The sequence below is a fragment of the Anser cygnoides genome, chromosome 5 (assembly GCF_040182565.1).
Source record: "Anser cygnoides isolate HZ-2024a breed goose chromosome 5, Taihu_goose_T2T_genome, whole genome shotgun sequence".
Taxonomy (NCBI): domain Eukaryota; kingdom Metazoa; phylum Chordata; class Aves; order Anseriformes; family Anatidae; genus Anser; species Anser cygnoides.
In genome coordinates this window covers 42,780,709-42,796,513 of record NC_089877.1, presented here as the reverse complement: position 1 = coordinate 42,796,513, position 15,805 = coordinate 42,780,709, and the positions used below count along the sequence as shown (strand labels likewise).

At 41.2% G+C, this 15,805-nt stretch overlaps 1 protein-coding gene across 5 annotated transcripts in view; it reads right to left on the bottom strand.

Moving 5' to 3' along the window:
• Nucleotides 1-15,805, bottom strand: part of TTLL5 (tubulin tyrosine ligase like 5) — a 136,749-nt gene that overhangs the window by 118,489 nt on the left and 2,455 nt on the right. For 4 of the 5 annotated variants that reach the window (XM_048059944.2, XM_048059945.2, XM_048059940.2 and 1 more), the window contains exons 3-8: nt 14,188-14,270; nt 13,233-13,339; nt 12,530-12,660; nt 11,921-12,003; nt 9,822-9,891; nt 9,416-9,500 (exon numbers count right to left, since the gene is read on the bottom strand). In XM_048059944.2, coding sequence (XP_047915901.2) covers nt 9,416-9,500; nt 9,822-9,891; nt 11,921-12,003; nt 12,530-12,660; nt 13,233-13,339; nt 14,188-14,270 — 559 coding nt within the window. Of the gene's footprint in view, nt 1-9,415; nt 9,501-9,821; nt 9,892-11,920; nt 12,004-12,529; nt 12,661-13,232; nt 13,340-14,187; nt 14,271-15,805 lie in introns of those variants that run through there. The other variant, XM_066998123.1, reaches the window with a different exon arrangement.

Here is a 15,805-nt window from a genome sequence, read left to right as displayed (position 1 = left end):
AGAGTGTCATTATCACTGAAATACCGGTTATGATTACCTTTAGTACTCTCTGGTTCCACAGCTTTTCATACCATACATCACAGCACCTTCCTTCCATTGCAGTCAAAAAGCTATTCACCTGCCGCACTTGGTCTCTCCAGGAAACATGAGACTTGCACACTACAGAATGCCTTGCTTCAACAAAAATGTAGAAATTATTTTTACATACAATAAGGTCATGGCAACAGGCTATGACTGGAAAGTAGGAAAAGTTCAATGTTTGTAAGATCACCTAGTAAATTCTTCTGAGATCATAACAAAGTCATGATAACTCTTTCAGTCTTTTAAAGGATTATCAAGTTCCTGGCCACATCATTAAAAAGCGTAAGTAACCTTTAATCGATCCGAAGCATAGAACATTTATCAACAAAAAGGGCCAAGATCCTAAGAACAGTTTAAAAGCTATATGGGAAGGTGGCACAGAAAACAAAGGGCAAACCTGATGTTTTCCCTGTTACACAATTTACCATGAGCACACGCTGCAACTTTCTGTACAAGCTATTTTCCTAAGCACTAAAGGCTTCATGCCCAGGTATCTCATATTGCTATAGTCCAGCCAAATAGTGATGAAGGCACAAATAACTGAGGCCAGGTCATCATCCGCCAGGATAAGACCGTTTCCTAGCCAAAGTATTACTCGTGGATGCTGCTATGTGGGAGCCTGCAATCAGCCAGGAATCCAAGAGTACTCCTAAATTACAGGCCAGCCTGTCCGAACGGGGAGGCAAATCTTCAGCCAACGGAAACTATTTTACCAAGTGAAAATCTTCAGAAATGCCATCTTGTGTTCACTAACACCACCTTCTTGCTCTGTCTCAACCAACTCTTATTTTCCCTGCTCTGAACCGGCCCTGTCCAAGCTATGGACTACACAGAATGCTTTGCAACACGGAAACCCAACGCACTTGATATTGTTGTGTATTGCTGGTAGTTAAGTTGGTGTGACATGAACAGTTCAACCACTAAACTCACACTGCTTTGAGTTCTTACAATTTTCATGTAAGGCTTCTAAAAAAAACTAACAACCAACCCTCTCTCCACCCCCTTTTTTTAAACAAAATTAAGGACACCTACTAGCATGATATAGGAGATTAGATTCCAAAAGCTCCTAGATATAAGAATTCCGGTCGAGCTTCTATCTCAAAAATACACCTGGAAACAAGGAAGATGAAACTGAGGTTGACTGTGCACTCTTCAGTTTCCACTCAAACTACTGCCAGCGGTACAGCCTCCCAGGCAGAAGTAGCAGCGATCAGATTGTGAACAGCCCCAGCAGCCTCCATCCCTTTCACTGCAGCTTCTCTTTCCTCAGGACAGTGTTAGATGCCCTTTATTTCTGAATTTAAAACCTAGAAGAGGAAGTGGCACTCATACATTCAGCAGTTGTGACACACCTGCCTACATCTCAGCTGAAAGTCACAAAGGCACATCCAGCTTGAGCCAAAGGCAAAAACTAGGTCCCTTTAACCAGCAACTGCACTCTGCAACAGAGCTCACCTTCAACAAGAATAAATTTGCCTTCCCTCTGGCTGCACTTTCTGTTGGATCACAGAGGGAGGAAGAGCAACAAAAAGCAAGCAGTTGGATGGCAGGAGTGGCAGCAGGTAGCCTAGCCACCAGGAACAGAAAATTCAAAGGAGAATTTCTTGCTAATTCCTTCAAACTCCAGAAGGACCCACAGCCTCTAGACTAACAGTAAGTCACCCAGAGGCATCCCAGCCCTCTGCCTCCCTGTTGTGTTACACTTCCCCTGTTAAAAGTCACTTTTCAATAGAGAGACTACTGTCCTCTCTCCCCACCTTGTTAGACCACCATCAATAGGCCACCTACTCTACAAATGACGTGAAGCACTTCTGCCTCTTGACCTGGTAAACTACAAAACACATCATAGAGCCTGCACTTATCTCGAGAAATCCCCAAATCCACCATACCACCCCAGATTTTGATTTGCCCCTAACCCACACCCTTACATTGCTTTAACATAACCTACCCTTTTACTGTCACACATTCGCTACCCAAGAGGTCACCCGCTGCTCTTTGCCTTACTCCCAGTGCTACTTTGGGAAACAAACTGACCACAAGGTGAAGTTTATCATATGAAAGTCATTTTGCAAATACGTAAACTGGATCATTAAATATTTACATAAGATGTTACATGGTTTTGCATAAAACTTGGCAGCTCTGGAATGCTTATTTGAGACATCTAACCAGGGCCTGGGAAAAGGAAGAAGAGAAGAGAAAAGACCTTAGAGTGGGAAGAAGGAAAGAATAGTTAATCCCTTTTCTCTCAAACAAGTGCTACAGAAAAAGCACACATTACGATAGTCTTTTCCATGACTGCACATAGGGTTCCTGCCTAAATGTCCTGGAAATAACTAACGTAGCATTTCTATAAGCACGCTCCTCACATTTTTTGCTTGGAGTCACTTTTCTCAATCCCTCTTCCCTCCCCGCTGCTCCTCATGCATTAGTCTTTGGCTTCCCTGTTAGTCTACTGGCTGCCACTTTGTTCAGGGAACTAAGACCACATAGAAAGTTATTTGCACCACTCATTTCTCTTTATGGTTGTCATGAGCTGCTGCTAAAGTCAGGACTAAAAGAAACAAGATGCCCTGAGGTAACTGTTCAACAGACTAGAACTGGTAGAAGAGAACTACAGATGCTTCCAGTTTAAACAGTATCAAGGTCTGGATTCCAAAATGTCACCTGGGAGTTGCCTTGCAGTACAGGTCAAAAAATAAATACAGGAGTATGTAGGGACCATCACACTCTCCCCTGTTGTCAATATAGATTTTTTTATTTTTCCAGCATCTGATATGTCAGTTAGCAGAAGCTTAGGAATAGAAGCCAAAGCTTGTAGGGGAATTACAAAACTCAAAAAGGACTTTTGGTGATATATCTACTATGGCCGAATGTCCTCTAACCAAAGGTAGATAAAATTATTCATGCAGTTTTACTATTAAAGAACAAGATTCGGGAGCAATTCTACCAGATGCCTGCAGGGAAAGAAAAACACTTGGGTGGTGTTGTTTTTTGTTGTGGCATTTTTTTGTGTGTGTTGTTGTGGTTTTCTGTTTTTTTGTTTGTTTGTTTAAATCTTTTCATAACGACTTTGAGTTTCCATCATATGCACTGCCCCTAGCAGGCTATGGACAGACACAGGTTGTCTAGAGCGGTTGTGGACTCTCTGTCCATGGAGATACTCAAGGGCACCTGGGCATGGTTCGGGGCAGCCAGCTCTGAGTGGCCCTACTTAAGCAGGAGATTTGGACTAGATGACTTCCAGAGGTCCCTTCCAACCTTAACTACTCTGTGATTTTGTGAACTTCTACTATTTCCCACAGTTTCTAGTTTCTTATATATATATTTATTACACTTACATATATCAACACATATTTTAGTATATATAATCACTTTATATATAAGCATATAAAGATACGTATGTACATATGTGGTAATATAAATTTTATATATTACATATATTTGTGTATGCTTTATTCATATAAATAAATATACATCATACACACACTACTGTGTTATAGACAGTAACAGCCTGAGGTCCAACTACTCAGTTTTACACCAGCAAATTCAAGGTAAAAAACCCAGTCTAAAAGGAGATAACTGGTGCCTGCATAGGTAAGTTTCTATATTAAGAAAACCATATGTACATAGGTAGATCAATCTTTCCCCTTGGTGATTCAAGCCCTGTTCATCTCAATAAAAGAAAGGAAACAGCAGAACCCCTCCTGACTGACTGCACTATCCACCGCTGCAAAGTCCAGTGGGGATGCGTAGTGAAACACACTGCTCCTTAGCTCCTGGGCGAGCTGATGTCTACTGAAGTGGCTGCTGTTTGATCCCAGGTGTCCACACAGAAATAAGTTGCATTCCCTAAGAAGCAGAGGCCTGCCAGGCAGGGGTTACTGCAAGGGGGGACTGGGCTGCTGCAGCAGGCTCTGGCCTAAGCACAGGCTGTGAGGTAATGTGAATTCCTTGGCTCGCAGCAAACACCTGAATTCTTTGGAAACCACAGGAATCCAGCACAGAAAAGGTAAATATCCCAGCGGAGCCAGTGCTAATTAGGAAGCCAGGCTACCGAAGGAGGGGCACTGTGTGGAGGAGCAGGGTGAGCTCAGGCGGCAGAAGACAACTGGTGGCAGCGCTGGGAAGCCCGTCTGCCCCCTCCGCCATTACTGGCAGTCTCGTGTCGCTCTGGAAAGTTTCCCCCCAGCTGCTGCTCCTTGGGCCCTTTGCAAGAACATTTGGTTTTTAGCTCAGTGTTACTTTTTTTTTTTTTTTTTAATTTAAATCTATTTTTCAATTTCAGTGTAAATCAGACTAACAAATTCCTGCTGGACTAGGACTCTTCCAGCCACTCAGGCTCAGAAATAAGGCTGCCTAAATCTTGTAATTTAGGCAAGAAGTAGGCTGTGGAGAAGTATCCCAAAAAACAAGGAGACATTTCACTATGTGTCAAGTCTCCATTATGTCTGGAGGCACCAAGCAAAACAGACCTCCAGACCCCTTTCTGTCCCACTGGGAGATACACAGGAAGAGGGAAAGTCAGATGGGAAAGAGGAGCATCCCTAGATGGCAAAACGAGGAAGGCTGTCACAAACAGCATGGGCTATTCCTGGCCCCGTGTCCTCTTCAACTGTACTTCAAATACCAGTTAGGCTCATTCTCGTCATCCCAGCTGCCCCTCCAAAAAAAAAAAAAAATCAGCATAATGCATCAGTTCAATAGTTGCTGTAAGAGCTGCCTTGGGTCTTCCACTTGCTAATGCCCACATAACTAGTCACCGTGACATGAAGAAGGCTGAGGTACATAATGACTATTTTGCCTAAGTCTTTGCCGACAAGAGCTCCAGCACATGGCCCGGGCCCCAGAAGGCAAAGGCAGGGACTGGAAGAATGATGAACTGCCCAGTCTAGGAGAAAATCGGGTTCAAGACCATCTAAGGATCCTGAAGGTGCAAAAATCCATGGGACCTGATGAGATACATCCATGGGTATGGATATTCTATCACATATTTTAGAAGTCTCAAATAGAACAACACATTTTTAACATGAGACCAAATGATTGAGACTAACATGGGTAAGCTTGTCAAGACTACCTCCTTCTAGAATATATGCTTCATGCGGTCAGTCCAAACCTACAGCTTCAATACAGAAGTACCAGCTAGAGGTCTCCAGGCTGCAAGTCACAGATGGTCAATGTAGATGATTAAATACAGATATTTAGCAACTTGGTGCCTGAAAGGACAATTACCAGATGTATGCAAGCATGCTTCATCTACCTATTTTTGGTTTTTTTTTGGCACTTCCTAAGTTCTAACTCAATACCCTTTTGAAGAATAAAGGAAAAAAAAGCTTTACGGTCAACATCTGCCTGAAAAGTTGCACTGAAGAACGTCAACCAGGACAAACCAGACAGTTATTCAGTATTTCTAGCACAAATCAACCAGCAATAGCTGAAGGCTTTGTTACATACCTCTGTGTATATACCCTTCAGACCTCCTTCAAAGGAAACTTTTTCTTCACTTTTCCACATGGAAAATGAAATACAAGTCACACAGGCTTGATCCATAATCCCTTTCTTCTCCTCAGCATTGAGGCCTCAAATTCCTGTCTAGATCACGTCATGACAAGTCTAGTTGTGCCAAGAGAAACCAGGCCTAAGGAAGTATCTAGTCAAACATCAGATCACAAACGTGTATAGTAACAAGTCTGTCCCTTTGCAAGATCATTACATCTTATGGTTTCCTGATAACGCTCCTTTTCTGGTAGAGGTTCCAGCTTTACTGAAGCAGTCAGGTTCCTCTTGTATTTGGAATACACAAACCATAAGACTGGAGGAAAACATTACCTTTCAGACAGGCTAAAAGAAGAAAATAGAAGAAAAAAGTCCCTGACTACACTTCAGGGACTACCTATGCTTTCAGAAAGCAACCTCTGTACATGGAAATCACCACATAGTATCGCAATTACTAGCAAAGGTCCGTAGAATAGATTCCTTTGTTCTGCTGGTGGGTTTCCCCTTAGATTGCTCCAATACTGACTTTTATTCCAGGCTCCTATGTTACCTCTCAGTTCTCTGCTACAAATTGCTTCCACACTTAAGCACTGTTTCTCCTAAATAAAGAACAGAAACCAGCTTCCTCTCCCAAAGGTTAAGGCATTTCCCCCTGCCCCACACAATTTTTGTCCCAGCTTTAAACCAAAGTGTTACAGCATGTGATGCAATAAAGGAGTCTCTCCCAGCACTTAACACCGCAGCATTAAATGGAAGGCCAAGGAGCTAAACAAGAAGCCAGAATCCAGTAGCTCCGGGATCCTTACCTTTCCAACTGTGAATTTGGAAATCCAGAGTATGGGAAAATTCCAAATCACTAAAACTAAAGACCATTAGTGCCATCTGCAGGCCATACAGAACATCCCACCTCAAGTTTTCTGTCACCTCTACTCGCACTTGAGCATTGTGTTCCAAAGCAAGTTTGCCAACACTTGCTGCACAAATATAACTCTGCAGCCACAGACAAAGGGAAAAGCTTAAGAGTAATTAAGAATATTGCTCATAAATTTATACCTACCATGAGAAAACATTTAACTACAGGTCTTGTTGCAAGCCTTTAGCTGTAAGCTTGAGCACTACTCAGCTGAAGTTACTCAGTGAGCAGTTGAAATTCAGTAACAGAACTAAGACTATCCTTGGACCAGAGAAAACACATCTTGCTGATCCCTCTACATCAGTCCCACAACTGTGCAGCTGACATTATCATGTATCTAGTGCTACAGTTCATCTCCATATACTAGCTACCTCCAACAAAGAACTGTGAGATAGGATGAAATTTAAAGGAAAGGGTAACTATTTACCACATGCTATTAGTAATATCAGCGTCCTGTGCATACAGGACATATTTGTCATGTATATGGACACCATGTGATCTAGATTAGATTCCATGTGCTTAAGCTATAATCAAAACACAGTAATGATTTTAGAAAATTGAAAAGTAGTATTATTGCTTCATGAAATTTTACCAAGACAGAGTCCAGAATTCTTGAGACTGATGCTTCTGGATGCATAACCAGAAAGAAAATTTAAGTTCTTTGCTCAGGACTGACTACAACACTGTTTCAAGCTCTAAAGCTGAATATTCTGAACCTCAACAGAACAAAGAAATTCAGTCAGCCAGCATCCAGGTTATCAGGTAAGGATACCAGCTCACAAACTCAAAAAGTTAAGTTTCGAGCCTCCAGTACAAGAAGAATGTCAGAACTATTAAAATGGTCTGAAAAAAACACAGTGTATAAGGAGCAGCTGAAGAGACAAAGATTGTTCAGCCGACAGATGAGAAGGCTAGGAATGGATCTGACTGCTGTGTTCAACTACTTAATGCATGGCTATAAAGACAGAGTCAAGTTCTTCCCAAATGAGCATAGCAAAAGGACAAGATGCAACAGTCCAACTGCAAGGAGGGAAGTTCTGATTAGATAAAATTTAAAAAAAGACAGATTTACAGTGAGAAAGATCAAATACTGGAACAGGTTGCCAAAAAAGACTAAGAAAATTCCATTCCTGAAAGATATTCTAACCTTTATGGTATAAAGCCGCAGAGTACCTATTTGAACTTTGAAGACAGCCTTGGCTTGAGAAGGAAGCTGACTATAAACCTCCATACTTCCCTTGCTATCTAAATAGTTTGATGATTCAATCTTAATATATGCTGTCTGACCAGTATATTTCAGTCAGAGGAAGATACTGGCTTCCTTCCTTATTTCCTTTCCTAGACCTCTGATAGGAACAGAGTAGTTAAAAAATCAAACACCTACACCCCCAACACACAAACACACACACACCAACAGTGGAGTAACAAATTTGTCTTCAAGAGACAAAAATGCTACATATCGTGGAACTGGAACACTGGCTTCCTTAACAGAGCAGAAAATTTGTGTCAGATTTTTTTTTGTTTGTTTGTTTTTTATTTATTTATCCAGAAGCATACCTATTTTTTACAACAAGATCAGCAGAACTAACTTTAAGACATTGGTTATGATGCAACTCCTATTTTGGTGGTCTACTATAGATTGCTAAGACTTTCTGAAAACAGGCAATGCACATATTCAACACTGGATCATCTTCGACATGATTTTGTTCACCCCTCTTCACTTCCCAGTAACATCCAATATTAGCAATTAACAATTCCCGAAAGAGAAAACTTGCGTGCCAGATATGTTTAAGACTCCTTTTCCAAACTGATGACAGTTGTCACATTTTTCACCGACCAAAACGAGCCACCTGTTCCAGTCCTCATTTAGGGAAGTAACCTATTCACAGCATCGTTGCAGGCAAACGCACATCGCAACAAACCTGAAGGGAATCTGTTCATCAGTTAAAAGGAGTAGTGTATTACTTGTGGGATCATCATTAACACATCTTTCTGGATTCAGTATCTGCTTCAGATAAAAATATGCTGGATTCAGTACATGCCTCGGTCAGAGCCATGCAGGCCCAAACCCTAGTTATTGAATTATTCTTTCTGGCTCTATGAGGTGGACTTAGAACAGATTTAACAGTGCTCAGGACTGTTGCACAAGACAGCCCTATGATGCTCTCATCTTAAACAGTTAAGTTTATGGTCTGAGCTGGAACTAGCAAGGATTTAATTCTCTTCACTTGGAATTTTGGAGGGGTGATTGTTTTAAATTTATTAGTTGCTCAGCTATTTAGCTAAACTTCTGTGATGAAAGAGAAATGGGTATTTTTGGCAGATGAATGTTCCTCCTGGGAATCTTAAGTATCTTTCATAACTTAAATGCAAAAGAAAATTGACATCTTGCAGGATAAGAACAGTGAACCAATTGAGCTTCTTTACTTGATAATGCAGAAAATACAAACGCTGACCTAAAATTTAAAAGACAAGTTGAAGGTATTAAGACAGAAGATACCAACAACAGGTCTCTGTTTTTGCCTTTATGATTAAATGGAAACTGAGAAAGTTTAGATTCCCTTCACCCAGCATGCTCCTAGGCTGAAAGGAATGAGAAGAGGTATCAAGGCACCAATAGTTCACAATGGTTTTAAGAACCTGACCTTTACAACAAACATCCCATTAACGGTATGTGGCCATTCAACTCTTAAAAGTTGAATTTTTTTTTTATTATTTCCCTTTGTAATAAAGTCCCTCACTAAAGACCTTATAAAGTAAACTGACAGGACAATGCATAATGAAATATCATCTACAAAAACTCTGTGGAGCTCCAGAACTGACATTTCCTTCCCATTTGCTACCATCTCAGAAGTACAAAGGCAATCCAAGACATCTCTTGACCACTGAGTGCATATACACTAAGGAAGAAAAAAAAAACTCCCCTACCTGGCCAGCCCTTCCTCGTAGAGATAGATGACAAGTGGATCATAGGATGTAACCAGAACATACAGGCGCACATCAAATTTGAAATCTGAAATACAGTTGTCAAGAGTCAGTGACTGCAAATATCTTTAACATACCATATCCAACTGAGGAAATTCAACAGACCCTCCGAACAGTGGGAAGAATAAACCATTACCTGCTGCTGCCATACTGTGCTTGAAACTTTCCCAGTTTAAAAAGCTTCCTGATTGCAAGGAATTTTCTATTTACTTTTTTTTTTTTTTTGAGAACTACTGCAAGATAGACCACTTGATTATTCAGCTAAATTCCTACAAAAGTTGTTGAGCTCTTCACGTCCTAGAAACAAGAAAGAATGTGCAAGCAGGAAGCAATTTCTAAGCACACTCACCATCTATTAGCAGGGGGTTGCTGATGTAACGAGAAACCAGGATGTTGTCTTCTAGCACAATCTGGTTTGGCTACAGAAGAACAGAGAATCCAGGAGTGAGAAAACCAGGAGGCTCAAGGAGTAACAAGATGACTAGATCAAGCCTACTATTTTTCCAGCTTTCACCTACTAACACCACTCTGCACCAGTAACTATGTCAGGGGTGGGGGGAACATGACCAAAAAAAAATATCACCAGTCAGTCACAATACACTTAAGGTAATTAGATCCTGACCAGAAGCTTGGGAATGATTGCATTTCCAAAAGACACCCACTGAATTTTCCAGTCAAGCGTTCCTTAGAGTGAAATACAGGTTTAACAGACACATGGCTAAATAATATAAAATAGGCAAGAGAGAAAAATCTGAAAGTGACTGTCATTGTTTGTTTCCTGAGTGTTTAACCAGACACATGGAGGAGGGATTTTCTGGAAGCCACTGGAAAGAGTATGTAACTACAATTGGTGAGGAAGTCACAAGTGAAGAAAATTAATACTCATGAATTAATGGATCTATGGCTAGACCCAGAGCTGGTACCCAACCCTTTTGCCTACATGAATAAATATCTTCTACTGAGGATCAGTTCACAGCGGGGGCTAAGGTACGAGAAAACTACTCTTGTTGCACAGAACAGAAAGCTCTATCTACGACAAATACACATTGCAAAGTCATGGGACCTGCTGAAAAAACTTCTACTTCTTCGCTGTATCCAAGTCCTCCTTCTTGTAACCAGTTTTAACTACTCATGCAAACAGTTTCTTGCAAAACATTTTCCAGCCTCCAGCTTGCAAAAGAGCCAGAAGAACCCCATCATCCTGAATTTATTCAATTTTATGTGTATTCAGCCTTATCAGTGTCACAAGCAGGAAATCTAGGCATATAGAGTACGTATATACAACATGAGAGAACAAGCTCAACTTCCCTCAGCATATCACCAAAATGACAGCTTCTTTTACAATGGACCAGATAAACCGAAGAGGTTTTTTTTTGCCTTTAAAAAAAAAAAAAAAAAAAACACATTTGTGATGAAATTTTGGGAGACACTCCCTTAACGGAATCACACTTTAGGACACTGAAGTCTTTGGGCCAAACTAGCTAAAATGTTTCTGGAACATATGTACACAAAGGGAGATTGGTCCCGGAATGGTCTTTTCCCCAGTTCATGGCCAACCGCCATGTAAGCCTAAACTCGTTCCTCTCTTTCAAGCGGAGCAAAAGCTGAGTGCAGCTCTGGAAATACTTACTTCATACACTTGGCGAATTGCTCCCTTATTTTATGGGAAAGAATCCAGGTAGAGAACAGATGAGACAGCATGACCCCTTCAGCGCAGGGGAGGCTAAAGGGGTTTGAGTGAGTGAAAACAAAGTGACTCACCAGTCAGTTTTGCTGCTGAGAATACTTATTGGAATATCCTCATGTGTTTTGGCTCCTGCCCAGATATATTTGTTACCTATGACAAGCTAACTCCCTGCAAAAACCCCAGAATGGCAACAAAACACTGTAACTAGCATATTGAATTCAAAGAATCATTCCTATTACTCAATAAAGGCACACTAGCATTTAGATTACAAAATTCTAAGACTGATACACATCTTACTGTGTCATATAGTTTCATTTTATCTAGTCTTTTACAGGGGTGACAGGGAGAAAAGGACACTGCGTGAGGACTATTTAGGCTGCCCAGGGCAAACAACCAAGGAGAGTTCTGGGAATCTTCCCAAGGCCAGCCTACTGTCAGCCACAAGGAGAGCATGAAGTAGCACAGATTCCCAAACGGTTTCAGGGAGTATGAACTTGTACCTAGTAAGCCAAGACTTGAAAGTACCATATAGATTGCAAGATACACACAGCATATAAAGAAAGAGCTTAGTTTTGGTTACGCAGTATAAGCCAGGGCAGACTTTGCCAGCTGCTCAGGACCGTTAAACTGCTCACCAATGTACTGTTGAAATCCAGAGCACGGCCGTTGCCTGCTTAGATGTTTGCATGCACCTTGCCTGGAAACCTGCATAGCTTTGTAGACCTTGTTACTGAAAAGCAGCCTTTTTGATGAACACTTACGTTATTTATCAGGTAGACTCCTCGACCCCTGGAAGAGGCCACGGGCTTCACTATCCATGGGCCCCTGTCCTTAGAATAGGTATCTGGTTAAAAAAACGACACCACAAGTCTGAAGCATCTTTAGTTTCGCTTATTTACAGAGGAGCAAGAACATTGCCTACAGTAAAGCCCTAGAGAACCCCAGTAAGAGATCAAGGCCTACTTTCTGATGTCCAGTTTTACCCCTCAGGACGCACTGCAATTATTACAGTTCCTCCTGCTGCTTTGATATATTCTTTTCTCTGCTCTACACCTCCTTTTGACATTTCTCTCTTCAGTATGCCCAGATATTAGTTAGGGATATTATGAAGCTGATCGTCGTCAACACTGGGCTCCAAAACTGAGCTTTCTTTGCGCACAAAGTCCACAATCAGCTTCTTGAGGACTTATATAGGCATGGAACAGGCAGCACAGTGAAAATGATATAAACAAATGATGTGCACCTTTTCTACTGTCTTTCCAGCTTCAACAACACTGACGTGATCAACAAACTGGAATATTAAGAGTGATTCCCTTCCCCCTACCAAGTTATTCTGCTTTAAGTCTGGGCATCAGCAGCCATTCACTTACTGCAGAAGTCCTGGTACTCTGCTGGGAGGATGAAGGTCTGAGGTAAGATATGGAATGCCTTGAATCCATGGGCCAGCTGCATACGACTGACGTTCTTGTACAGCCTGTCCTTCCGTGTCAGTTCATACGACCTGAAGTCCCAAAACAAGAGACTATCCATTTTCCCAGCATAAAAAACAAAGAAAACAACAAAACACCACCGCACTGCAACAACCTCTTGTCCTAGTTACTAAAGGATCTGTAGCCCTGTCAGATATCTCAGCCCTAACCTGCAACTACTCTTCAGTTTTACTGTCTCTGCTCTATGGCTGTATTGATAATCACCCTCATCTGTAGTGCCTCTTGCTATTCCCAAGAGGGACTGAAGCACAAACTGTTATAACGGTGTTTGCAAACTTTAACAGGTGATACATGACTACAACTGTAACGAAGAACCCCAAGCCCCAAACACCTTACTTATACCATCAAATAAAGGGGGGGTGCAATCAGTTTTTGGGCTATGGACAAGCACTTCAGCTCACATACTATCTCCCCTAAACCCCTAAAGACTGTTTAGAATGAAGACAGTATGTGGCACACATCCAGCATGCTGGGACTTCACAGTATCATTGTCACAAAAAAAAAAAAAAGGCAAGCTATCTATACTCACATTTCTGCAAACCACGACAAAGATGTTCAGCAAAATATGATGTCAAAGCCTTACCTAGGGAAATGATTGACTTTCTGAATATCTGTAAGGGAACGCAGCAAGTAGGGCTTCAAGTGTGATCCCGTCCACATAAGATTATAATCACTGCTACTAGGGTGCACCTAAAAAACAACATGGAAAAAAAAAAACACGTAAAGCAACGGAAATAGTGAGAAACACCACCACTTGTCCTACAGACTGTGCCCTTCTGTCTGTGGGGCCACAGCAATTCCGGTTTAAGAAAATTTCCTTTATTCATCTCTAGTACTAGGGCAATTCTACACAGACTCCTATCTTAAGCTACTGTACAGTGGTGCTTGGAAATAAATATATCAGTTTTCTATACAAGCTTACGGCTTTGCTCTTTTAATAGACCTTGTAAACCCAATTTATAAAGCATTTCAGATTTTCCCAGCAAACTTGGGAGACCAATTCCCCAACTTTGCCCTATTCAGAAGAAAATTCACCACCCAAACACTTCGCTCAAACTGTCACTAGCTGCACTTAGGACATTCTTTAGAGCAAGGAAGGTGCTAGAAGAAAAAGAAACATATGACACCACAACAATGCTTCCGTGAGCTTGCAAAGGCTGAAAGATTAAATCCTTCAGATCTTCCCAAGGGCGTGAAGCAACGCTCTAGAAGCAAGAAGAGAAATGCACAATAACCTTAAATTAAATATCCCTTTTAGGCTTAAGTCTGCAAAATTAGGTAAAGGATAATCCTTTCAGAGTGAAAAATCACAACATTTTTCCCCAGCTGACAAAATACGGAGAAGAGCAGGGGAAAAAAGAAGGAAAAGAGAAAAAACACAAAGTGGGTCCAAGGGAACTTCCTGGCTCTAATCCTGCAGAGTAAACAACAAAAAAACACCACACACATAAGACATGTACACATGGAGACACACCTTGCAGCTCAGCACAAAATCAGACTTGCCAACTTGCTGGTAATCCCGAGCTTGTTGCACTCACCTCGTGGAATCCATGGGCAGTCAGTATGCTTCGGACCAGGCGGCTGTCCGTCCGTACAATCTTATAGGACAAGTGGTAGTGCTCTGTTAAGAAAGCAAGAGACACAACGCTAGAGTCTGCACACAGAAGAATAAACCCAAGTTACCCATGCTACCAAACCACAGAGAAGAGCACCATAGGACTCGGCACAGAAGAGCTGCACTTAATCCACAGTAGCAGCACATAACAGACAGGTACTTTCTGTCACCATTTGCCTACATCTTGAGGCATTAAATCCCATGATGGCATTGAAGCAAATTACATCTGTCATCAGGTATAACATTTCTACATCGCTGAACGCTGTCCTATCAAAATAAAAACCTGTTCATTTGTTAGGATGTCCTGATATATGTATTTATATATTATTTTTTTAAACAGCTCTTCATAGCCTGCTTTATAACACTCCAAATAATGATTTCAGCTCCTTCTTCTCAATTCAAGATGAGTATTCCTAGCTAAAAGCAATCATGCCATATACCCCTCATTGACACAGTTAACGTATGTGACCACTTTTAGTGTTTTATTTTGGTCTTTCAAGGTCTATGAATTTTTGTTCATGTCTCATTCAACTGTACTGATCTTCCAATAAATATCTGCAAAAACAGTTGAAAAATAAAGTAAATAGGACAAGTATTAAATGAAAAAAAAAATATTTCCTGAGTAAAAAGTCATGATTAGGTCTCAGAAAATATGTTATACCAGTAAAAATAAGTCTAAAGAAAAGACTAAGAAGCATCATCATCTGGGACTAGACAAAGGTCTAAAGGATATTTAAGAAGTTGCACTGTACAGTAGTAGACTTGTTAAATAACAAAAAATCCTCTACTGCCTGAGAAAAAGCATAAGAAACACCACACTCCAATTAGGACACAAGTTACAGTCAGCATCAGCTTCTGCCACCATTCAAGTACGTTTGTAACTCACATCAAAAGGATCAGGAGTTTTTACACACAAATCACCTTCTCCACCCCTTACCCAAAGGAGCCAGGAGCATTTCTGCTTGGCTAGGACATTAGAAATGAGTGCACCAATTATCTAAGAAAGGGAGAAGCAAGAGAAGAAAGAGGTGTCAGCATCTACACAAGAAAAAGCTGAGTGGATTTTAGTTTTTCCCCAGCTCAGCACATCCAGAAAGAGTTCCCAGCCATACACACCCACAAGCACTAACTCTCGCAATCTGGAGTGACTCTTTGTAACTTTGCCTTATTTAGAAGCTCTCCCTTGTTTGACACTAGACAGGTTTAGTCTGACTGCAGTGCTCTTATAAAAGCAATCATTTTGCTTACAGCCTTACTCACAGTTGTGAGGCTGCAGAAACAGAGACTTGTTTTTAAAGCTTACTACTATTAATACCACTGTAGGGCTGGCGCCTCTGTTTCGTGATGAAACCCTCCCAAGACTCAAACTGGAAGGATTGATTTTAAGTTCTCAGCTACAAATTAGTGCATTTATCTTCTGGTCATAAGTTCTAGCACAGCCTCCAAATCTGATTTGTTCCAAATCAAAGCATTCCAGGACCCATGAGAGGGCCAAAGATAGGCACTTGTCACAAACTAAACGTGATAAACATTCACCGATT